Here is a 24,577-nt window from a genome sequence, read left to right on the forward strand (position 1 = left end):
ATGAAATCACAATATCTGCAGGAAAAGATAGTTTGTTCTGTCTTCTTGGGTTTTCAATAAACATTTATTTAAAATGAGATAGCTTGATGGGTTAGGATCAAAATTGATCCAAGGAAGGAACAGTAGTGAACTGGCAACATGGTCACGCTGACTCCTGTCTGCCACTGAAAGTGTCAACAATGGGCTTGTCAGCATCAGAACTCTACTATAGAGGAATGGACTATCAGGTGGCCTGATATGATCATATTTTGTACTTGGAGAGTAAGCATATCAAGCTCGGGAACCCACCTGGCACCGGGATCTACTTATGGAAGAATGCAGTCTGACAAAAGCAGTTAAATGCTATGAAACAACGTGGACATTAGATTGACATGCTGGTCAGACCTGTCCAGGGTTTACCCCTCCTCTTGCCCGGAACATCAGCTGGAGAAAGGGACCAGCTTTCTCCTCCTGACCCCACTAGGGACAAGGGTGTTAGAAAATGGATGGATGGATGGATGGATGGATAGATTGACATGTACCACATAATCAAGCACTGCTGTAGAACATGTGTACAGTTTCAAGGAAACAGCATTCCTTGACAGTGTGGATAATACTGTTCCTGAACCAAAAGATTTGGTTTTGGAAAATGTTTGAGGAGCTCAACAAATTTGAAAACTTAATTTGGCCTCTAAATTCCCAAAATCTCAATCCAACGGAGCAACTGAATAAGTAAGGTTCATGCTGGCGATATGTTGGTGCATGACGGCATAGCACACCTTCAGGGCTCTGGTTGAGACCATGCTTAAATTTGTTAGGTCTGTTTTAGCAGCAGATAGGTTACCAAAATACTCATCAACAGGTGTTCATAATGTACTAAACACACTTGAAAAACTGACAAATTCTGAATGACTATTTAATTACTGGTTGCAAACCATGGTGGCGTCTGTGTACCACGTGCTTTGTTTAGGAGTGCTTTGCTCCTTGGAGTGGCCACTGCTCTTGAGTTTGCCTCTAAGTATCGATGAAAAGCAAGCCACTGTCTGCAGAAGTCATTATCTTGTGATCTTTTCGTGCTACGGCTCACAAGGCTGCAGGAAAAGTCAGTCAAGTTCATCCAGCTCACTCTGCTTTGCTAAGATAAATCTTCTATTTGATCATGTGGTTATTTTTAAGAGGCACATGCTTTTTTCATGGTTCTCCAAAATCTGGAACTCTTCATTTGCTTCTGGGCTTGGCCATCACTCATGAAAAATGGCCACTGTTCTTAAGGTGCAGATTGCTCTACTTCACAGGCAGGTGGATGGGCACTATGTCAGTTCTAGCAGAAGTAAATAGACACCCAAAAGGACTTAAAGGTCGCTGCCTTGTGACAATTATAAAAATTATGCATTTCCTCTACAGTATTTTGAATTTGTTTTGTGGCTCATTCTTTAAATTGTGTCATTTCTCTATCCCATTTTCATTTTGTTTGATGAATGAGGTTTGAGTCGGACCACCCTGCTTGAAGGCTCTGCTGTGTCTGTGATTATATTACCATTAGCTGCTGGCATGTTGGGGTTAAGAGGCTTGAATGACGATCAGATCAGCATCCCTAAGGATGTGTGGGAGTCTATGTGCAGCAGCCCATCTTCCTGCAGTGAATCCATCGCTGTATGGCAGCCAGACAGACAAATCCACCTCGACGTTGGTTTCCCTCTCAGCCAAGCATGTGGTGGCTGTCCATCATAAAATCCCCTCCTCTGCATTTCCTTGTGTTTCTCCTTTCACAGTGGTCCCCCAGGAAAAGTGAGCAAAAACAGCAGGGCTCGCACAACATCTGCAACTGTAGAAAACACACTTTGTGGCTCTCGTTTCCTCTGTTTCAGTGGAAAATTCAAGTTCTGCCGGGAGGAGGTTTTGGGGGGATATATGATTTGTAATGAGTTTTCCAGAACTTTTTCCAGGAGGCATGCAGAAAATCAAGTTGCTCAAACAGATCCTGAGGGGTTGAAGTGGAGACAGATTAGTGGTGGTGGTTTATTGCTAGGTCTGCTTCTGCTGTCCATTTTGTGTTTTGTTCACTTCCTCGAATAACAAGATGTCTATATTAGACATCAGTCGCAGTTTGATAAAGCAATCATTTTATTGGAGTTTCTTAAAGGGATACAGAGATTCAGAATTATAATTTTGCTGCTGTTCTTCAGCTTCCATGTTACTATTAGTTGGCACATCGAGCTACATCAGTCAGACTCATTAGCTGCAGCTCATCACTCTGCCCTAAGTTCATCATGAGAGAAATAAACTTTTTGGACTTTGGTACATTCTGTGATTTGAGCAACTAAGCTCATATGTTCCTATTCTTTCCAAGGTCTTGTATTTGTTTGGCAATGAGCATGGCGGATTTACAGTCAGCTAGTCGGGCTTCAGGTTCTGCAAACATAACTTCAGTATAGTAAAAGCCTTCACATACTTTACAAGAATAAGATATTTTTCCTCTTTGATGTGATGTGGAAAGATCAAGAACAACTGTATTTTCTGGCCAGGACAGTTTATCTCACCATTTGACTCAGGTGTGTTTAAGTAGAGACAAATCTAAAACTTGCAGGACTTTGGCCCTTGAGGACTTTAGTTTGACACAAATCTTTTAGGTGTTCTGGTCTTGGATCTTGTTGAGGCATGTCTTTGATCTTTCTCTTAAGACAAGCCAGTCACAAAACATAATGAAGAATACTTTTAATAATTCCCCACTCCTGTATAAAAAGCAGCTTACATTAGTTGCACATTAAATAGGGATCAAGTAAAGGTTTAAGATGTTTTTAAGATTGGAGTTGTTTTAAGAGAGGTCTAAGTATTCTTTAGACTTGTTCCCTTTAAGACTAGCCCTTAGCATCAGACTCCAGGACCAATAAATCTAACTTAACTGTTAATAAATGTCTAAATGCACCCCACTTTAAAATCCCTGATCTCTCAGCATTTTGAACCCCTGTAGAAACATTAGCTGTTGTACACCATTTGTTTTTACAATCAAACAAAAACAAAGCATAGGAAATTGTTTGGCAAAAACAAGTAAACTTGAAGCTGATACTGTATTGTTCCTAAAATCATTATGCAATTACTTACCTGTTGTTGTTCTTAATCTGTCCATAGAGCTTAGCTCACCCAGAGACTTGGTGACCAAAGACGTCACCGACACCAGTTTTGCGGTGTCTTGGAAGGCCGCTCCAGGTAATGTTCGCCAGTACCGGGTCACTTGGAAGTCCCTGTTCAGTGACGAGACTGGAGAAAAGACAACACAAGGAGACACCACCGCCACCGTCCTGGATGGTCTTACCCCAGAGACACGTTACCAGGTGTCAGTGTTTGCTGTTTATGGTCATGGAGAGGGCCAGCCACTGGTTGGAGAAGAAACCACTGACAGTAAGTTTTTATGTCTCTTTTATCATGTCTTTTTCTCTGTCATAAATGATCATAGCTTTTGTTTCTATTTCCTGTCACTTTTAAGTTTAAAAATTCTTCAGTTTTGGCTTTGGTAGACAAATTTCTTTTTGAGGTGCAATCTGTTAAGACAGTTTTTCTCTTTTTTCTTCTGTCATACCTTGACATTGGTAAAGAGTGTTTCTGAGTTTCATAAGTGATCTTAAATCCATAAATAGTTAAGTTAAGCTTCATTGAATTTCTTTTAATCAATCTTTATGATAATTCTGCAGAGATGATAATGTAATGAGGTGCTTGAAAAGGCTATGTGCAATTTAAATTTAAATGTAGAGTTGATGTAATGCCAAAGACACTTGCACATGGTTTTCATGAGACATTCAGAACTGACGGACTCTTGCCTTTTACTCTTGTTAGACCATAATGATGCTTGAATGAGAATAGCATATGGAGAGGAAACTTGCTCCAACGGGAAGGAATTTTTCCACCAGTTAGTGAAAAGGAATGTGCTAAAGAAAAATTAGTGTTCTTTTGATTTTGATCACCTTTAAAGATGGCATATGCCAAAAGGAACCATGAGGCAGGTCCATTGACCTGAATTTTCTTGAAGTTGCACCTCCATCTGCTGATTTATTTTCTTGAGCCTTTTTCATAAATCTTAGGTCTCTTTGGGCTGAGCAACACATGGCAGTCTTGGATTTGCAGCTTTTTTCCATCAATAAAAGTACTCCCTCTGAAATAAAACATTCTGAATATTTTCCTCAGCTCATTTCGAAACCTCTTGACTACTCACACTTCTTTTTTCTTTTGATACTGGAAAAATACAAACTGCTTTTATAGGTTTGCTGTATGCCAGTTTATAAATTCAGTTTGGTTTAATGTAAATATCAGGAAGTTTGAAGGGTTTCAGTCGATTTATTTTCGCATGTATGTGGAACTATCTATGTATGTTGCTTTTTAGTTGCTGTACAACAGGAAGGTCATGCTGCTTGCTTTTCCAAAGTTGGATTGTTAACACGGGTGGTTAAATATTGATTTAGCATGCTTGGCCATACGAAAAATGCATCAAAAAGACTTATTTTCTAAGGCTATTCATTCACTGTGTATCCCTCTTGACATATCATTAACATTTTACTTCCTCACTCACAGTCTCAGCCAGCAGCAAAACAATTGTTGTTTCGGATGAGACAGAGAAGACCATGAAGGTGACATGGCAGCCAGCGCCTGGAAATGTGGTCAACTACCGTGTTACCTACAAACCACAGCCAGGAGGGCGCCAGCTAGCTGCCAAAGTACCTGGTGGCACCACCTCTACCGTTCTGAGACGCCTCACCCCTTTCACAACCTATGACCTGACTGTGGTGCCAGTCTATCGTTCCGGGGAAGGCAAAACAAGGGAAGGAGAAGGAACAACATGTATGTTGGAGTTTTATCATCAACCAAATCCTGATCATGTACTTTACAGTGCAGAGTTTACTGACACATTTATTCTTTGCATTTCAATTCTCCTCTCGCCAGTGTCACCTTATAAAGGTCCCAGGAATCTTCAGACATCTGAACCAACAAAGACAAGCTTCAGAGTGACTTGGGATCATGCTCCTGGTGATGTTAAGGGCTATAAGGTCAAATTTCACCCTGCTGAGGATGACATAGACCTGAGGGAACTTATGGTTGGTCCCTATGACAATACTGTTGTGCTTGAGGAACTCAGGTGTGTATTTACATCTTCCATATACTAATTTTGCATTTTTTTAAACCATTAAAAATTTTTAGACTACATATAATTATGACATTTGTTGGTTCACAGAGCTGGTACTAAATACACAGTGAGTGTGTTTGGTATGTTTGATGGAGGAGAGAGTGTGCCACTGGCTGGAGAAGAGAACACAACATACTCTGATGCACCTGAACCTCCTCCATATGATGGACCAAGTAAAGTTGCTTAAGATTATTCTACAAAACACCAAGATATGATTTGAAAATATTTGAAAATTGAAACAAGAGTTCAAACAACAGAAATATGTACATTTATGTAATTATACTGTGCCTTGCAATGGTTTTTAAAGTACACCTCTAACCTTTTTATGCATTGTCACACTATAATTGTAAAGGATGTTTTTCTTTATCTTGGACAGGAAAGCTGACAATAGTTCACAAATACATGAAGCTAAATGCAGGGCAATCCTTAAAGAAAACCTGTTTGAGGCTGTAAAGGGCTTTAGACTGGCATGGAAGTTCACCTTCCAGACAGGATCCCTAAACACAGTAGTGGTAACTGATATGGGCAACAGGAACATCTCCATTAGCCAGGGGGTTGTTCTCCTAGGGCGCCAAACAGGCTAGGACCGCCTCTGCGTAAACACACAACCAAAGCTATGGTGGTTTAGATCAAAGCACATCCATGTGTTAGAATGGTCCAGTGAAAGTCCAGGCATAAATCCAACTGAGAATCTGTAGTAATACTTCCAGATTAACATTTGCATACAATCTCTATCCTCTTTGTTTGATCTTAAGCAATTTTGCATAAAGTAAACGAACAAAAATGTTGGTCTAAAGCTGATAGATGTACCGCAAAAGACTTGCAGCTGTAATAGCAGAGGAATGTAGAACTAAATGCACACCTCCCTTTGCAATTTTATTTGGAAAAAATACATTGATTATTAAATTATCCACTAATTTGTGTTGCTGAATCATAAAAAAATCAAAATAATATCCAAAGACTTCAACTATAGTTGCAATGTGAAACAATGTGAAAAAAGTTAAAGGCATCTGAACATTTTTGGAGTGCACTATATCTGTCGTCATATAAAGTAACATCTCCAGTGTTTGGTTTTTCTGCAGCAAGAATCTAACACTGGACACTATAAATTTTCACTTAGAAAACTATGCTATAAACACTAACCCTGTAAAAGACAAAGAGGTTCTCTGAATGCCATTCCTTAAAGCAAATTGCCTTGTGCAATAGCAGATGTCAAGGAAGACTCACTTGTCTGGGCTTTTTATTTTTTGTTTGCATTGCTTTGGATCCTTTTAATGTTTCTTCAGCCCAAGTATAGTCAGTGCAAAAAGAGCCATGCACATATAAGCTTACTGCACGTATAAAAAGCTTTACTGCTTAGTGAGTAAGAGTGACACACACACAGTAAGTGTGAGGAAGGAAAATGTTGTGGTTCACTGGAAAGAGTCGTGAAGGTCAGTTGGACATCTTGCTCTTTATAAGGAGACATGCTGATTCAGTGACAGCTTTTTGCACATGGAAATTACGTGTAGATTCAAGAGGACAGTGTCTGCAGCATGCTTAACATAGGAATATTCTACGTTTAGGTATTTTTGAAGGGATTGCTGTACATACACACTTGTTTATCATAGTTGTTTGACCCCTTTTAGTTCTTATCTTAATGGCAGTGTGAAATATACATGTGCATATTGCACACAAGACAATTACTTTTTTACATCAAACAAAATGAAATAGAAATAGTAATAATTACTTATTTCATCGGTTTTTCAGAAGTATCCAGTTATTCTCATTTTGCATCTCTACAAATTGCAGAGTTTAGCGACTGTTAATCAAATGTTATGTAACCTGTTTTCAGTTGCAGTAAGTGGCACTTAGTGTAACATCTGACTATTTCCACTGCACATCTGCATTCTTCCTCTTGGCACAGTGGATCAGACGCCTTCGTTTTCATCATGCAGGTGTTAAAAACAGGATGTAAATATTATGTTGCTTATCCAGAGAGGTACATTACTCTCTCCTTCAGAGGCCTTTGATATGTCAAGGGCCATTAACAGCACAATCCTCCTGTGGGACACACTCATGGATGTCGAAAAGCACAACTGTGAAAAACATTTCCCTAACAACGTACTTCTGGAATGATGATAATTGTACCACCTGGAACCTCTGGCATAAAATACTGGGAAAAAAGAAGAAAAATGCACTAAGAATGTTTTGTAATGATGTTTTCATTGTCCTTTGTTGAAATGCTTAGCATACATTTTCCCTCTTTTATCTTTTCATTCCTTCTTTACATCTTATATTTTCTCCAATGCCTCTGTCATCGTTAATTTCTACCACAGACACCATTTTTTATGCATTACAGCTTCGTTGTACCTCCTTTTAAATTTCTATCATTGTTTTATCATGAAATGTCAGACAAAATGTGTAGAACCACTGCAAAGGCTGACATTGTGCTGCTGGTGGACGGTTCCTGGAGTATCGGACGGCTTAACTTCAAGACCATTCGAGCGTTCATTGCTCGCATGGTGGGAGTCTTTGACATCGGTCCTGATAAAATTCAGATTGGTGGGTGTAATTAGAATAAGCAATTTCATTTAAAAGGCAACACATTATGAGACAAGTTGGTCTTACAAAGGTTTATCATATTTTCAGGTCTTGCTCAGTACAGTGGTGACCCAAAGACTGAGTGGCACTTGAATGCTCATCCAACACGGGACTCACTCCTGAATGCTGTAAATAACATGCCTTACAAAGGAGGAAATACCATGACAGGTACTTCAGTCAGAGCTGGCTGTAAAGATATGATTTACCTATGCAATCATATTTGTTGGGGTTTTCTTCAAGCTGTTTAAAGTGGTGATCAAATCATTACAATGTTTTATCTGCAGGACTGGCTCTTAATTTCATCCTCCAGAACAATTTTAAAGAGAGCGTGGGGATGCGACCTAGTGCCCGAAAGATTGGTGTCTTAGTTACTGATGGAAAATCCCAGGATGAAGTTGTCATCCCCTCACAGAGCCTGCGTGAGCAGGGCATTGAGCTGTATGCCATTGGTAAGCAAACTTCATATTTGTGAGCTTTTACAAGCATAACTGTGTAGAACAAATAATAAATAGCAATAACATGTCATTTCTAGGTGTGAAGAATGCAGATGAGAATGAGTTGAGATCCATTGCCTCCGATCCGGATGAAATCCACATGTACAACGTGGCTGATTTCTCCTTCCTGTTGGACATTGTGGACAATCTTAATGATAACCTCTGTAACAGCGTGAAGGGAGGTGTGTATGAGTTTGGATCAAAACACAGCATCATGCAAAAGTGTTCACTCTTTGAATGTTTTGAGATTTTGTTAGGTTACAGGCACAGACTTTAATATATTTTAATGGGGTTTTTGAGGCAGACCACCAAAAAGTACTGTTTCATTGTTAATTGAATGGAAAATAGAACATAGATCACCATTTATCTCTTCAAAATAGCTAAAATTAAGCCTGGTTTGAAAAAGAGCATCTGTGAATAGTGTTATAAAAAATTCCCACAGATTCGCAATACAGGTTACATCTGAACTTTAATTAGACCACAATAAAAATATATATTCTTTGATTTTAACCACTCCACTATAGCAATTGTTATGCAGTTGTTTATATGTAACGAATAAGAAGACATACAATTTTTTTTTACTGTCTGAAGTTAAATCAGATTAAGCTTGGCTTGTTTTAGATTAGTTAGAATTGCCAAAATAATTTCCATTTTTAAATACCAGAAAACTTAGTGAGAATTTTTTTTTACAGTTAGAAGACAGTTATCCCTGATACTGACTAACCTTTCTGCATTCAAAGAAAATTGCAAAATATATTTTAAAATGTTCTCGCTACATTATCTGGCATTTAGCAATAACATAATTTTGGTCATTCTTTCTGTTGATCTATCCTACAATCCATTTAAAATACATGAAAGTTTTGTAGGTTGTGGCTAGAAAAATAAAAGTTCAAAAGGTATACTTCTAAAGCTGCTGTATACTTATCTCTGAATAACAGAAGAAGCAACCAGAGTCAACATAGCTTTATGTCCACACACTCAATTCTCTCTATAAATGGGATGCATTAAGTCATATACCTAAAGTCAGTTAGATGTCTGGTTGTTTTGTGGAAAATTGAATGTAGGCAACCAGCCAAGTGCCTGAAAATGTCTGCAGATATGTTATTTTCTATGTCCCCAAATATTTTTTTTCTCCCTCTCTGGAAAAGGAAATTGTCTACCCCCTTAATCAAATTAAAGAGCTGTTTGGGAAAAGCCTAGCTACTAAGTGCTCTGTCGTGTGTAAAATTCTGTTAGGTCTTGCAACAAGAGAGGAATGGTATGTTTTAATTATGTATTTGTTTTTTTCTACTATATAAGTTACAGAAAGAATTTAAATCAGTTACTTCCTTTTTAACTCCTTGTGATTAAATGATAGAAGTAAAGGAGTGCTTTCGAATTATATTATTATGGTCCTCTGTGGTTACTAGTGCAACAATTTCCATGTCAAAACAGGAGGAGCCCCAGATGCACCCACTGATCTCGTGACATCAGAGGTGACTCACCAGTCCTTTAGAGCCACCTGGACTGCCCCTGACGGCCCAGTGGAAAAATATCGAGTGGAGTACATGACTGTGTCAGGATCCCCACAACAGGTAGCCCATATTTAATCTGCTGCTGTCTTCCAAAAATGTCATACCTGCCAATAATTGAGTTCATGCTAAAACTGCAGTCAGCTGCTGGGTGCTGATTGGATGTTGGCTTAAAGCTCTTCTGACAAACAGCTTCCGATACTAGTGGGAAACTTCACTCAAGCAGCCTCCTGTTTGTGTTGGCCTCCATGTCAGCATCTAATTACATTACAATCTGCTAGAAGGCAAGGGAACACAAACACACAGCTCTCAGTGTTGAGGATTAGAAAGCAAATGTCTCCATGAGTGATAGCTTCACTGGCCAGCAGAGGCTTGCCACCACCGTTTGTGAAACTGATGCGTAAATCACAATGCTGGAGTTGTTATCTTTTCTTCAGTTCTCAATGTTTTGTTTGATGCTGAATCTTGTGATGAGTTTTTATTGTCATTTATGGATTGAGAAATGGGACAGCCATGTTTGGGTTGAATTCATCCATCCATCCATCCATCCATCCATCCATCTTCTTCCGCTTATCCGAGGTCGGGTCGCGGGGGTAGCAGCTTCAGAAGGGAGGCCCAGACTTCCCTCTCCCCAGCCACTTCTTCCAGCTCCTCCGGGGGAATCCCGAGGCGTTCCCAGGCCAGCCGAGAGACATAGTCCCTCCAGCGTGTCCTGGGTCTTCCCCGGGGCCTCCTCCCGGTGGGACGTGCCCGGAACACCTCACCAGGGAGGCGTCCAGGAGGCATCCTGACCAGATGCCCAAGCCACCTCAACTGGCTCCTCTCGATGTGAAGGAGCAGCGGCTCTACTCTGAGTCCCTCCCGGATGACTGAGCTTCTCACCCTATCTCTAAGGGAGAGCCCAGCCACCCTACGGAGAAAACCCATTTCGGCCGCTTGTATCCGCGATCTCGTTCTTTCGGTCATGACCCAAAGCTCATGACCATAGATGAGGGTGGGAACGTAGATCGACCGGTAAATCGAGAGCTTCGCTTTTTGGCTCAGCTCTCTCTTCACCACGACGGACCGGTACAGCGCCCGCTTGACAGCAGACGCTGCGCCAATCCGCCTGTCGATCTCCCGCTCCCTTCTTCCCCCATTCGTGAACAAGATCCCGAGATACTTAAACTCCTCCACTTGGGGCAGGACACCCCCCCTGACCCGGAGAATTCATATAGAATTTTTTTTTTCTGCTTTTAACTATGGATACTTTAGTCTCATGTTGGTGTTGATTTAAAGTAGATAAACAACTTCCAACACTCCACAAATCTATTGAACACAACATTATATATTTTAGCTTGCACATTCATCTGTTCAGTTACATGCAAGTATGTACTGCATGGCAATGACCAGCAAACAAATTGTTTAGGACAGAGATGAGTTCTGTGTTGATGAATGTGTTTTGGCACATATGGTTTTTATGAACCCTAAGAGCAAAAGCAAAAGTCAATGTGAAGATGTTTTGTGAAGTCTTTTACCAACTTTCGCTCAGAGGCTATTTAGCAAGTTAAAACAAGAGCATAAATGAATTATCCAAATAAGCAATGAGCCTGACCACGCTACCAAATTAGGGGCAAGGTGGCTTACAGAGAACAAAGTTCTTTGGAGTGGCCATCAAACAGCCCTTATGTCAATGAGCTTTTATGAGCATGAAAGCCCACAAACCTGACTTAGCTATACCATTTTTGTCAGGAGTAATTATGGATGCACCGATATAAAATTTTGGGCTGATATTGATATCTGACACACACACATATATCTATCTATCTATATATATATATATAGATAGTTATATATCTAGATAGATATATATATATCTAGATAGATATATATCTATCTATATATATAGATCTATATATATATAGATATATATCTATATATATATAGATCTATATATATAGATCTATATCTATCTATCTATCTATCTATCTATCTATCTATCTATCTATCTATCTATCTATCTATCTATCTATCTATCTATCTATATATCTGGTACACTGACAATATCACTGTCAGTGTACCCTTTCGACAGGTATGAATATATACCTATTATTATTATTATTATTATTATTATTATTCATAATAACCCTTATAACCCTTATGAATAATAAGGGTTATTATTCATACCCCTTTGACAGCGTGAAAAAATGACCACATCACCTGTATTGCTTCTTTGCTTCACTTAAACACCCCACAATCCTGCACCACGTCACTGTAAGTGTGGGACTTATACCACGTAGCCAATTCTTGCCCCTTATTAAAATACACACAAATGAGACTTAGCTAATGTTAGCCCAGTTTTACTTGTTGCACCAATACCGATATGTCAAAACAGGCCTAACATTGGCTTTGTTTAAAAACATTTGATTTTACAAATATATATGGTAGAATTATTTTAAAAACAATTTTACCAAATACTGTTGAAATAAATGTTCAATTCTGACTTAAATAAACTAGTATCACTTTAGTAATCTGTAACTTAGTAACTACAGATGATTTTTGGTAATTCTAACTAACCTGAAACAAGATAATTGTTGTTTGATTTAATGTCCCACAAGACCAAAATGGTTCTTGTGTCATACACATTTGGATTCAACTAAAGCTGCCCACAAATGGTAAACAAAATTCTTGTTATTGTTCAAATGGAATAAAAGTATATTGTTACAGACCACCTAACTCTGTGTACTTTCATTAGGTGTTTGTTGATGGTAGTAAGACCACCACGGTTCTCCAAGGCCTCACACCTCTGACACAGTACCTGGTAAATGTCTACTCAGTTGTGGGAGAAGACAGCAGCGACCCACTGAAAGGAATTGAAACCACATGTAAGTCTCCTTTTTTAAAGTCATAAAATTCACCCATTAGTTGCTCCAGTGAAATTAAATGATATAAACATGGTTAAAAAAACTGAAGATTTCTATAGAAAAAAACTAAAATCTTGTAATGAATCAGAATTAGGAATGAAAAAAAAAATACTCAAAAGTGCGATACTGTTGCTCATGTTTGGCTCAGAGTCAGAGCCACAGCAATTTTATGCATTCAGGAACTGTGAATCCAGTGCGGTCTCCATTAATAAAATGTTCAAAGGTGACATTTATATGTTGCTCTAGAAAGAAACGAAAGCAGTAATAAATCTCAATTAAATGGAAGTTTAAAAAGAATTTACTGGATTATATTCGTTTTCAAAAGAAATTTTGGGCTTTTGTGCCTGTTTGTTTTAGGCTTTTATTTGATGTTTTATTGGTGCTATCTAGAATGACAGGTATTAAAGAGTATATTTAAAGCCACACGCAAAAATGTGTTGTTTTTTTTTTTAGTTGTTTGTTTTAAATAGAAGGGGGCATGCAAAAACATTCAAGCATATTGTGTATTTTTATCACAGATAGATTAAACCAGCTACAAATGCAGAGAGTACGTACATGCAAGTATTGTCTGTGTGGATGCATAAACAAAGTGGTTTCATTCTTTATGCTTTTTTTTTTCTTCTACAGTGCCTCTGAGTGCTGTGAGGAGGATGACCATTTACGACGAACAGACAACCACCATGCGAGTCAGGTGGGAGAAGGTTCAGGGCGCCACTGGGTACATGCTGCTCTACAGCGCCATCAATGCCACTCAACCCAGCATTGAGCAGGAGGTAACACAGACACTACACTAAGAACCTCCTGTCGGCACCAGAAAAAAAAATTAGCAACCATATTTTAAGTGTTAACAAACCGAATAAATGTGAAGACATTTTAAATGGCAACAACAAATCACATTTTTTATGAATACAACTCCTGAAAACTGAGAGAATAATCACTTTGTACAAGCCAGTAGTTTTTTTTTTTTTCCCATCACATTGTTAAGCTGACAAAAAACATAGAGAGACATTGTTAGTCACAAAGGGGTGGATTAACTGTGAGCTCACTCTGCAAAGGGAACATCAGGATTTGTTCATGAAGTGTCAAACCCAGTGGGTGAAACCAGATTCAACAGATGTCTTTAAAGCTTAAGATTTTCTCACCAGCCCCATGCACATCTGTGTCTTTTAGAGTAATTCACTTTCTCTCTGACCTTTTTGTTGTTTGTTTGGTTTGGTTGCCTTGTAGCTGAGAGTTGGAGCAGGTACAGCTGATGTCCAGCTGGTGAGGTTACTCCCCAACACAGCCTACACACTCTCCCTCTTTGCCCTCTACGGAGAAACAGCCAGTGAACCACTGACCCAGCAGGGTGTCACCTGTATGTAGTTACTCTTGCACCAGAATAAATGAATTCTTTTGAAAGAATTTAAGGTTACGATACTATTAGCGATGTAAAACTGACATCAGATGTTTTTTGTTCAGTGCCCATGCCGCCTGCAGGTGAACTGAGAGTTCGTGATGTGACCCACAGCACCATGGTGCTGTACTGGGATGCTGCTCCTGGAGCTGTTCGTAAATATATCATCACCTACCAGGCTGAAGATGGAGAGGCTAAAGAAGTGGGTTTGTTTCCAGTTTTGTCAGATTTACTTTAAAGAAGCAACAAAAAAGAAGCTAAATCTATTATTTTACAGTTATTTCCCCAAGGAAAAAAGAGAAAACATCTATATAACACAACACCAAACTGTTCTGAGACTTTCTGTATGAGGGCTGTGCAATAGTTTGTTTTGTTTTGGGAAATATATTATCCAATCAATTAGTATGCAGTCTCTAGGCAGGATTACCACAGCCTGGATGGATATGCAAACATATAATGTACATATACATATTTAGATTTTTAACCAGTGAATGTTTCTTTATGACTTCAGATTTATCTCATTCCTAAAATAAGATTTTAGAAAAAATAAGAGAACATTCATAAGGATTAGCCAGTTAGTTTTAACAGAGGATGTCCAATTGTGATAATCATCCTTGATTTAAACGGTTTTTTTCTAAGACCTTTTTACAACAAAGTTTTTTCATAAGGTTATGAGCGATTAGTACCTTAATCGGTAATGGCGAACTCTTGCCGCCTCCTTTAAATCCAGATTTGTAGCCCAATGTTTGCTAGACAAACATTCACTTAAATTGCTATAATATTTTTTGCTTTTGTTAACATTTCACGTTCTCAGTTACCCAGAGAAGAAAAAATGTACATGTACAAGTTTCACCACGAAGATAGTTTATGGATCACCACCTCCTGCCTCAATTTCCTGCGTAAATAATACTGTTTCTCAGTTAAAAAAAAAAATCACTCAATTGAGCTTGATCCTTTACAGATTATCTGTCTCATATTATACAGTAAACACATGGTGATAGTTTTAAAACATATGTAAAAAACTTAGTAAAAGTTACATATTGCTGCTTTAACTACTTTTAAATCTTAACAGAAGCGTATTTTATACTTACCTTTAAGTAGCATTTTATGCCTTTAATGTTTACCTTTGACTGTTTTTAACACTTCCTTTTCCAAATGCATATGAGGGATTTTGTGGGATTTCATGTGTCTGTAGACCAGGGCAATAATAAAATCACTCAATTGTTTTATTTCAATCTCTTATTGAGCAATCAGTGCCTCCTCAGAGAAAACAGTGTTTATGATTCCTGTCCTTCTTTACTTCTGTCTCAATAAAAACCTAAGCAAGATGTTTTACCAGTGCTGTACTGTCTTTGCATTGCTTGTCATCTGTTAGAGCTATTAGGCTCAAAGGTGATGAATTTATTTAGATTGTTTTGTACGGATACTTTATTATTCTGGCTTAGCCACTGTAATGGAGTCAGCAGATGGTTGGTCGGACATTTGGGAATTTTCTGAGGTCCAGCGAAGGGATTATGAAAATATCAGAATTCGATTTTGCAGGAATTAACATTTGGTTATCATGGACAAATAGTTTATGGTTACATGTCTCCTTTTGGGAGTTCTTGGGCAAGAGCAGCAAAACCTTTGGTCTGCATTTTGCTTCATCCTCAGCCATAAATCAGATGGAGGTGATCCTTGAAGCTCCAGTGGTAAAAGCACACATGTGAAAGTGGCTGCAAAGGTTGAGGATGTGTGTGATAGAAGCCAGTGACAGTGTGCCACAAACAGCAGGACAAATTATCCCCTCGTGACAATCCCAGTTCCAGTTCAGGCAAACATATAGCTGCTGTTAATGGATATCAGTTTCGGTCTAATTAGTAATATTAATTGAAGATGATACTTTGGAAGTTAAGTCTTTTTCAGTACTACTTTGAAACCTGAAAGTATTTATTTTATCAGCCTGGTAAAAACCAGTGCATGTTCTCTAGCTTGACAGTCCTGGTGTAGGTTATATCTTAACATTTTTGTTGGTCTTATGTTATATTGTAATTTTCTTTGTTTTCTGGGAAACAAAAGATGGTTTTTTATTTACTTTAAGAGATCTTCCAAATTAACAGAAATAAATCACTGAAATTAATTAATATGAATTAATTCCTCATATAGTACAAGGAATTAATTCATATGTTATATATGTTTTACTCTGTAATATTGAATAATTCTGCTTTTTGATACTATTATAATTTATCAAGATGCACATGTATTTACCCATCCTGTGTGTTTTTCTTAGCTTGAAGTGGGAGGCAGAGTGATAGAGAAACAACTGGAGAACCTGATCTCACAGACTGAGTACACTTTAGCCGTCACTCCAATTTATGACGAGGGAGCTGGGCAGCCAATGACTGGATCTGCAATCACAGGTATGAACGATAACCATTCTGTCATTGAGAACATTGTGTTAGTAGAACAGATTCCAGATGCAATAAAACTATAATTTTTTCATTCAAGATGTGGTTCCAGCACCAAAGAACCTGGAGTTCTCAGATGTTACCCAGACCAGCTTCAGAGCAACCTGGGAGCACGGGGCTCCTGATGTTGCTCTGTACCGTATTGCCTGGTCTAAGAAAGGAGAAAGCAACTTCCTAGATGTAATAAATTCTTGAAATGAATTTTATTTTCCAAGCTTTCGTTCTTTGACTCTGGCTCGGAGATTGTCTTCATGAAGATTTTGATTATTTTTCTGATCAGGCCATTCTGAACAGCGATGAGACAACCCACGTCATGGAGAACTTGGAGCCAGACACACCATATGAAGTGCGTGTGACTGCAATTTACCCAGATGAGTCAGAAAGCGAAGATCTGATGGGCACTGAGAGGACATGTAAGATACTTGACTTATAAGCGATGTGATGAAGTATTACGTACAATTATTACATTTTTACTTGACTAACTAATTTCTTCCTTGGACTTTGATCAAAGGTTAGAAAAACAAAAGTTTTTTGTATTTCCATCAAGAAATAAGCCTATAAAAATAGACATCATGCCTTTCTATTTCTGCCTCTGTAGTGCCCAAGGGTGTTAGTGGACCAAGTAAGTATGTTTGCGGTAAAACAAAAGGATGCTTTTTCTCCATTCCAAAAGCATGTTTTATTACTTCATCCAGTCATCAGAACCGTTTTTCATTGGACTACTTTCATTTCATCATCAAGGCCAGTCCATAACCCATCCACTGCTCCAACCACACTGCAGCTGTGTCAGTGTGGCTTTACTGTTTTTGTGTGTCTTTGTGTTGTACCAAACGACCATGCTTCACTTCCATGACTTGGTCGGGTTCAGTGGCTGAAGATGGATTTCCACCATGCATGTCTGGCAAAGTAGAGATTTTGACCCTTATTTTTTTATGTCCATTTCATCACTCATCCCCTTCCCATCCATCTATCTGTTCATCCATAAATTCATCTCTCCATGTATTAATTGCATTATGAGTTCATCTGTCGTCATCATCTTCGTCATCATTATCATCATCATTCCATTGGCGCTGAAAAGGATCCATTCCTTCTTGAGAAAAGACAAACCCCTGAGGAGTGTCTTTTCTTCTTTAAAGTTGCAGTCCTTCTTAGTTAACAGTTACTTAGTAATATCTAAGGATTGATTTACTAAAATAAAGATTTTAATGACAAATGACTCATAAACCAGAAAGAACTGAAATGTTGAACATGCCCTTGAAACACTATGAAGGACTATGACTTTAAAAATATAAGACTATACGTATGGCTAATGCTTTTACTGCAGGTGCATTTCAATGCATTAGAATATCATTGAAAACAAAAAACTGGTTTGTTGAAAACATTTTTCAATAAACCAGTTCAAAATGTGGAAGTCACATTATATAGATTCATTGCACACAGAGGGAGATATTGCAAAAATTTGTTTCTGGAAGTAAAGGCAAACATGTAATTGCTAAAGAAGCTGTCCAAAATTGAAAGTTAAATAGGAAGACAAAGTGTGGTAGAAAAAGGTTTCACAAAAAATAATAATGGCTATAGTCTCCCGCAGATTGTGAAGCAAAACCCAAGTTTAGGGAGGTACTAACTGTAGTCAGTATTTCCATAGCCATCCCACCTATATGTATCTATGTCATGAGCTACAATTGTTGCATTCTTTGTGTTAAACCACTCCTGAACCAGAGACAATAAATGAAGCTTCTTATCCAGCCAAAGGAGAAAAGTAAAGTAATTTTGCTTTTCCTTTGTAAATCAAGATCCCACTAATAAAACACCTTGAGCTTCCTAAATACTTCAGCAGAGCAGTAATACATGCAAGGGACCCTGACAAAGTATTAAATTAATTTACTTTAGAGAACAGCAACATACTGTACTTTCAGAATGCCAGAATTTCTGTATTGACAGCCTTTTTGTGTATTAGTCTTATATAATTTTTAATAAACTTTTGTCTTTTTATTAGCTGCAAGCAAAATTCACAGAAATAAACTCTTGAAACATGTCCGTTTGTGTATAATGAATCAATATACGCATAATTATTTTATTGCTTAACTCTTTGATGACATTGTAATTTATTGAGAGACACTTGTATTTGTAACAGATGTTGATGTGGCTGTAACAGTGATAAATGTGGGTGCTTGTATGCTTTTCAGTGCCAAGAGCACCTCCCACCAACTTAGTTGTGTACAATGAAACCACCACCACTCTGAACGCCAGGTGGACCCCACCTACGGGCCGTGTCCAGAACTACAAGATCACTTATGTCCCCACGGCTGGAGGCAGGAGTCAGACTGTAAGTCCTGATGCTATCGTTGATTCAGTATAAGGTATTTTAAAAAAGTAGAGTTAAAGAGCTGCTTCAAAAACCTGTAGATTATAGAGAGTAACACACCACAATAGAGATCTCAATAATTTATTCACTTTGAGATAAATTTTGTGTAGATTTTCCTCTACAGATGTCATTTTTAGTCATCATTGCCAATCTTAAACTTTAAATGTAGTAGGTTTAATTATCATAGCTGTGTTTCTTTTTCTTGTTATCTTGGTGTTGCTTTCATAAGTCGTCCAACAGACTTTTCTCATGCTTTTTACAGTCAGTAAAAATTGTTTCTGCCTCACAAGTGTTGCCACAAAATGCAATATCTGTAAATCTACAACTCTGCTTATGGTATTCATTATTTGGTTCATTGTGATTCAAATCACTTTCTCTCTCATACTACCCACCATTGAAGGTCTTTCTCTGATTATGCAATTATTGGCAGCTTTCCAAAAAGTATAAAAGTCTTTTTGGATTGCAGATGCAGATTTGGTTTCAATTTACTGTCACATTTGTCACTGCTTTCAAAAGCAAGACTTCAAAACAAAAACAAAAAAAATGTTAAACTTCGGCTGCATGCATGCTCACACGCTACTCACAGACTGACAGTAAAATGAATTAGATGTGAAACAAACTAAGTCCAGCGCCGAATGTTCCATCCAACTTTGATTAAAATGTCTCTCCCCCACCACTTCACTTCAGTTGAATGGAAGAACTTGGATAAGACAGTTACGGTTTCAAATTCTCTGTTAAGGTTAAGTAAATACAGTCCTTTACATTTTACACAGTACGATTTTTGCGAGAATAAAGCTACGCTCAAAATTTAATAGACTTCATGACAACTTAAACGTTCTGCCATACTTTCTCATCTTGCAGCCTATCTTGGTAACATTCTATGAGCATCCCACTTTTACATAGTGTTTGCATTGTGATGACTGTGACATTTAGTGATATGTTACTTTTACAATGTCTTCTAGTATTATTTTCCATGCTAAATCTAGAGATTAAAGCAGTATGTTATAGCCATAGTCTATAAGTGAGCCCAAGTTGATTCAAAAAATTATCTGCTTATTCATTTGATCACAAATCACAAAGTAATCACAAAGTAGATAAAAGTGTTCCAGCTGCAGCCGCCCTGACCATGAACGCGTTTCCACCGTCCCGGCTCGGCTCTGTAGCAGAGTGATGCCCCGGCGCAAGGTGCTGTGCTTCATTACTGATCAGATGAATATTTATCAGGGCAGACAGAGCGTCTGCATGGCATCTCATTAGACTAAATAATTTTATTATTGGGTCAGTGAAACTATTTCTAAGTAGCATTTATGTTGATTGCAGTGGAAATTATGTGTCTTAAAGTTGGGATGCTAATGTGAAGTTTTTTTTGGCAGTCATGTCTAATCTGTTTTAGCTGGTGAACAAAATGTGGATACGACTGTCAAAGGCTTTGCTATAGTGTTATTTTCGTCACACTGCATTTTCTAGCACAATTGAAACATAATGCAATATTATTAAATTAGCAGCAATAGCTTAAAGTAATATTTTTGCTTGAGTTTCTTTTCAACCACTAACATATACCTTCCTACAAAAGTCATTGTTGCTTAAATAACTAAAATATGGATTAGTCTTGTTTTTGTGAACCAAGACCAATAATCCAGTACAATTGACAGCTGGCAAGATGAGGTATTTGCTTGTTTCAAACAGCCCCACTGTGCTTTGTTCCCATGTTGTCCTACTTTAGTTTTTTTTTTTTTTTTTTAAGTCATTGCTCTTAGTTTTGTGCATTATTCAACCAGTTTTTCCAATAGATTTTTTTCAAACATGTTAAACTTTATGTTTAGTTTTTTTCTGGCAATCATGCTGAACAAGTAAAACTCTGTGAAATGCATGAATGTATAAATAACATGAGCAACGTAATGAAAATGAGAAAACCTTTTCCTCATTAAGCCCTGAATTTCCTTTTTGTGGTTCCATTTAATCATAAAAAAGCTCTCTGAACTGATGTCTCTCAGGCATTATTAAAATCTTGTCATTTGACAAACTGACCAATAAAGTTCAAGGACCAAAAAGCAAGACCAACAAAGGGTTTATATCCATGAACATCATATATTTTTTTTAATTTCTTGCTTTACTATGCAAAACATTTATATTTAAATGCGTTATTTACATCATGTGCAATCGCAATGCCGGTGTAATTTCCCAAGGGTTTATCATGCTTCATATCAGATCAAAAGTTCTGCATACACACATGGCTCTCCAAAGGCTTCCCAATGGTTTGCTTTTTTTCTTTCTTTTTCTAACTACATTTATGACAGCAGGCAGAGGAAATGTTTTTGCTTTAGTACCAGACATATTATAATTAATCTGGTCATCTAGATTTTATCACACTTAAAGGCAGATAAACATTTAGAAGCTCTCCCACTGGGTTCAGCATAATCCACTTTATTCACTGTCTGGATTTTAAGATTTGAACCAATCCCAAAGAGTTTTGAGAATTTTAACCTGCTACAAAGATGTTTTTCAGGAAATAAATCATGAGTTTGTGTTTGTGAAAACTGACAGTTCCAAACTAATAAAACTTGTGACCATCTGTTTTTCTTTGTTGCTGATAAAGGATTAAGCAACTCACTTAAAAGGCTGTGAATGTTTTGCCGTTGATGTCATGGATGACAAAAAATTCAGACAGGATTTAAGTGTATACAAGCGAGCACTTTAATATAAAATATTTTCACATGCCTTTAGAACAGATATTTTGTTTATAATTGTAAGGCAAAAGCACTATAGTAAATACATTTTGGTCTTGATGAGCATCTGTTCCTAGCATCAGAGCAGAGATTTACTTTGGCAGAATCACTTTGTACCGTTCATATCTAAAAGCACTGAAAACATTCCCTTTTAGAGCCTTGTAGTTTCTCAGGTAAAATTTTTTCCATCAGAAATTTAAAATCTAGAACCCATTGAGGAGTTTTTGTCATATCAAAATCAGATGGAATATATATTTCTGATGATTTTTAAAGACTTTTTGTGGAAGCAGAAAGTGCAGTATTCTTTATTTGTTTGCAATGAGACAAGACCAAAGTGAATGTCACCTATCTTAAAAGCACTCCAATCTCTAGTTTTACTAAGTAGTTTATAGATATATGCAACTATTAGTGATAATAAACTATTCGGAGTGTAATGATACATATCTTCGTATCAAAACTATCAGGTAGAGTCATGTTGGTTGGAACTGAATGAATACACATAGTATATTTACAGTATGTGCTGAATTAAGTGTGCAATTCATCACTCTGGAGAGGAACCAAAAAACAGAGTACAGATGTAAACATCACTGGTCATATCAAAACAATTTCAAAGAGATTTAAAAATGTTCTTAAATATGAGCACATTCTTATTTACATATTACAAACATTTTCAAGTGGTTAAATTGTTCTATCCAAGCACAACTTAATTATTTTACTTTATTCTACGAAGAGAGTAATGCTACTTTGCTAGCCTACATTCAGAAAAACTTTATCAACTTGGAAGCTATTATTTCTGTCAGGTGTGGGGTCAGATGCACTGAATCTGCTCCCCCCTCCCGAAAAATATGAATTGTATGTATTTATGACAATAATGACACATTGTGCATTCCGAACAGTCCTTTGATATATTATTAATGTGCAGTCTAACAATGCAATGATGATATATTGTGCCAATGCAACTGAGAGCCAACATTGGTGCAAACATGAGGCTGCAAATATAGTTATTCAAACAGAGAAACAGCAGCAGTTGCTTTAAAAATAAATCCCAGTTTTTGCACAATAACATTTACTGCAAGTAAAATATCCAGAATAAAAGTGAAATGATATATATGTTTTTACTGCGCTCTCTAATAAATCCAATCTAACTTCATGTAATCACTGACAGCTTCATTAAGGTTGTGTTCAGAGTTGCAATATTACCAAAAATACCTACTTATCCATTTTTAAAGGAGTGAGAGGTTGGTGAGAGGAATTTCTTAATCAAGCAGCATTGTGAACTATTACAAACACACCAGACAGCTCAGGGCTATAACTGTGAAGAACAAAAGGATTATGTTATAAAACAGCATCTCAAACTTTGAATATCTCATGACTTACTTATTGTCTACGCTCTCCCAACTAGACCCAGGTGGGCGGGAAAAAGACCAATGTCCTGCTTCCCAAGCTGACCCCTGACACAGAGTACTCAATTAGCGTTGCTGCAGTTTACGCCACTGGAGTCAGTAGGGACCTTAATGGAATTGGAAAGACCAGTAAGTAATTTATCATCTTGGAGCTTGTGTGAGCCAAAAGCTAAGGAAATACTTCTACCGTACTAAACATTTTATTTCTTATCGTGTGAAAGAGCCTCTGGGTGGTGTTAGAAACTTGAGAGTAACAGACCCCACTACCAGCACACTGAATGTCCTGTGGGAACCTGCTGAGGGAAGTGTGCGTCAGTACAGAATCTACTACGTCCCTGCAGCTGGAGGAAATGAAGAAATGGTAAGAAGGAATTAAAAACGACCACATGTTCTTATTAAGTATTTATAACATTTTCACCACTTTTCAAAGCTTAGTGTGTTGTGTTTCTGTGTAGGTCCAAGTTCCAGGAAGCACCTACAACACGGTTCTAAAAAATCTGGATTCTGATACAGTTTACACTGCATTTGTGGTTCCAATTTATGCTACTGGAGAGGGACTTCGTTTGTCTGAGAATGGGAAAACATGTAAGTACAAAGCGAGAGTATAAATTACATTGGTCCAGATGTATAAAGTAAAAGGTAATCTCCTTTAAAAACAGCATGCAGTGTTTGGAAAAGCTTGCATAATGCCAGTGGGATTGTATTCCTGAATCAGAAATCCATTCATGTCTGTCCAGAGTGAACTCACTGGTCTCAATTTCTGGCCTGCTCATCCCAAATGCCCAGATTCTTCAATAAGTTTGCCAGCCTTAACTACTTTCATCACCCAAATCTTTCATAGCCAAAACCAGTCCAGTCAAATTTAATTACTTTCTAAGGACACATAAAATTAACATTACTTGTTAAGTAGAACATATGGAATAACAAAAGAGGAGAGGGTTCTGCTTGGTGAAAACTTTGACTAAGGGCAGAGATTTTCCAGTTTCTCCCACAGTTAAACCACCAAGCTATGCTGGGAATGAGTCAGCATTTTGTGGGGTGATTGCGTAGGAAAGCATTCCTCTGGCCTGGCAGTGTTATAAAGGGGTCTCCTCTGTCTTTACCGTAATAATAATAATTTATAGGCTGGAAGAAAGAATAGTGGTCAGGATAATGGAATGACCTAAGAATGGGGGAAGGATGTGTTGAGTGTGTGGCCTTTCCTTTTAGGAAAAACTAACAAGGAATAAATGAAAGGATGGCATTATGCATTCTATGACTCTCAGTTCACTTGGTGTGGGTCATGCTCCATGCATGTCACTTTTACCCTGTTTTTCCCTCCTATAGTCATGACCCATTATAGTTTGTGGCTTTTTTTAGTGGTATATGTTCAATCAAACCTTATGAATTCATGCAACCGTTGCAGAGTTAAATTACATGTATTGTATTTTGTTAATAAGTCTATACTAAAACAGTACCTAAAGGATGAATTATTTTCTTTCCAATTGCACAATCTCTATTACATATTGTAAAAGAATCAGGAGATCTCTGTACACATTGCACATATTTGAAATTAATGCAAATTAATCAACAGTTCAGGTAAAAATTACAAGAATCA

General features: G+C 37.6%; 1 protein-coding gene across 6 annotated transcripts in view; it reads left to right on the forward strand.

Annotated features, from left to right (window-relative positions):
* Positions 1–24,577, forward strand: part of col12a1a (collagen, type XII, alpha 1a) — a 68,107-nt gene that overhangs the window by 16,201 nt on the left and 27,329 nt on the right. For 3 of the 6 annotated variants that reach the window (XM_027999876.1, XM_027999873.1, XM_027999874.1), the window contains exons 14-34: positions 3,109–3,378; positions 4,543–4,809; positions 4,912–5,104; positions 5,201–5,325; positions 7,547–7,696; positions 7,784–7,903; positions 8,020–8,184; positions 8,268–8,411; positions 9,664–9,803; positions 12,475–12,604; positions 13,271–13,416; positions 13,871–14,000; positions 14,105–14,241; positions 16,309–16,438; positions 16,527–16,666; positions 16,767–16,899; positions 17,085–17,108; positions 18,673–18,812; positions 22,980–23,109; positions 23,202–23,341; positions 23,436–23,565. In XM_027999876.1, the coding sequence (XP_027855677.1) occupies positions 3,109–3,378; positions 4,543–4,809; positions 4,912–5,104; positions 5,201–5,325; positions 7,547–7,696; positions 7,784–7,903; positions 8,020–8,184; positions 8,268–8,411; positions 9,664–9,803; positions 12,475–12,604; positions 13,271–13,416; positions 13,871–14,000; positions 14,105–14,241; positions 16,309–16,438; positions 16,527–16,666; positions 16,767–16,899; positions 17,085–17,108; positions 18,673–18,812; positions 22,980–23,109; positions 23,202–23,341; positions 23,436–23,565 (3,084 nt within the window). The remainder of the gene's footprint in view (positions 1–3,108; positions 3,379–4,542; positions 4,810–4,911; positions 5,105–5,200; positions 5,326–7,546; positions 7,697–7,783; positions 7,904–8,019; positions 8,185–8,267; positions 8,412–9,663; positions 9,804–12,474; positions 12,605–13,270; positions 13,417–13,870; positions 14,001–14,104; positions 14,242–16,308; positions 16,439–16,526; positions 16,667–16,766; positions 16,900–17,084; positions 17,109–18,672; positions 18,813–22,979; positions 23,110–23,201; positions 23,342–23,435; positions 23,566–24,577) is intronic. The other 3 variants (XM_027999877.1, XM_027999878.1, XM_027999875.1) reach the window with 2 other exon arrangements.

Source organism: Xiphophorus couchianus, chromosome 19 (genome assembly GCF_001444195.1).
Source record: "Xiphophorus couchianus chromosome 19, X_couchianus-1.0, whole genome shotgun sequence".
NCBI lineage: Eukaryota > Metazoa > Chordata > Actinopteri > Cyprinodontiformes > Poeciliidae > Xiphophorus > Xiphophorus couchianus.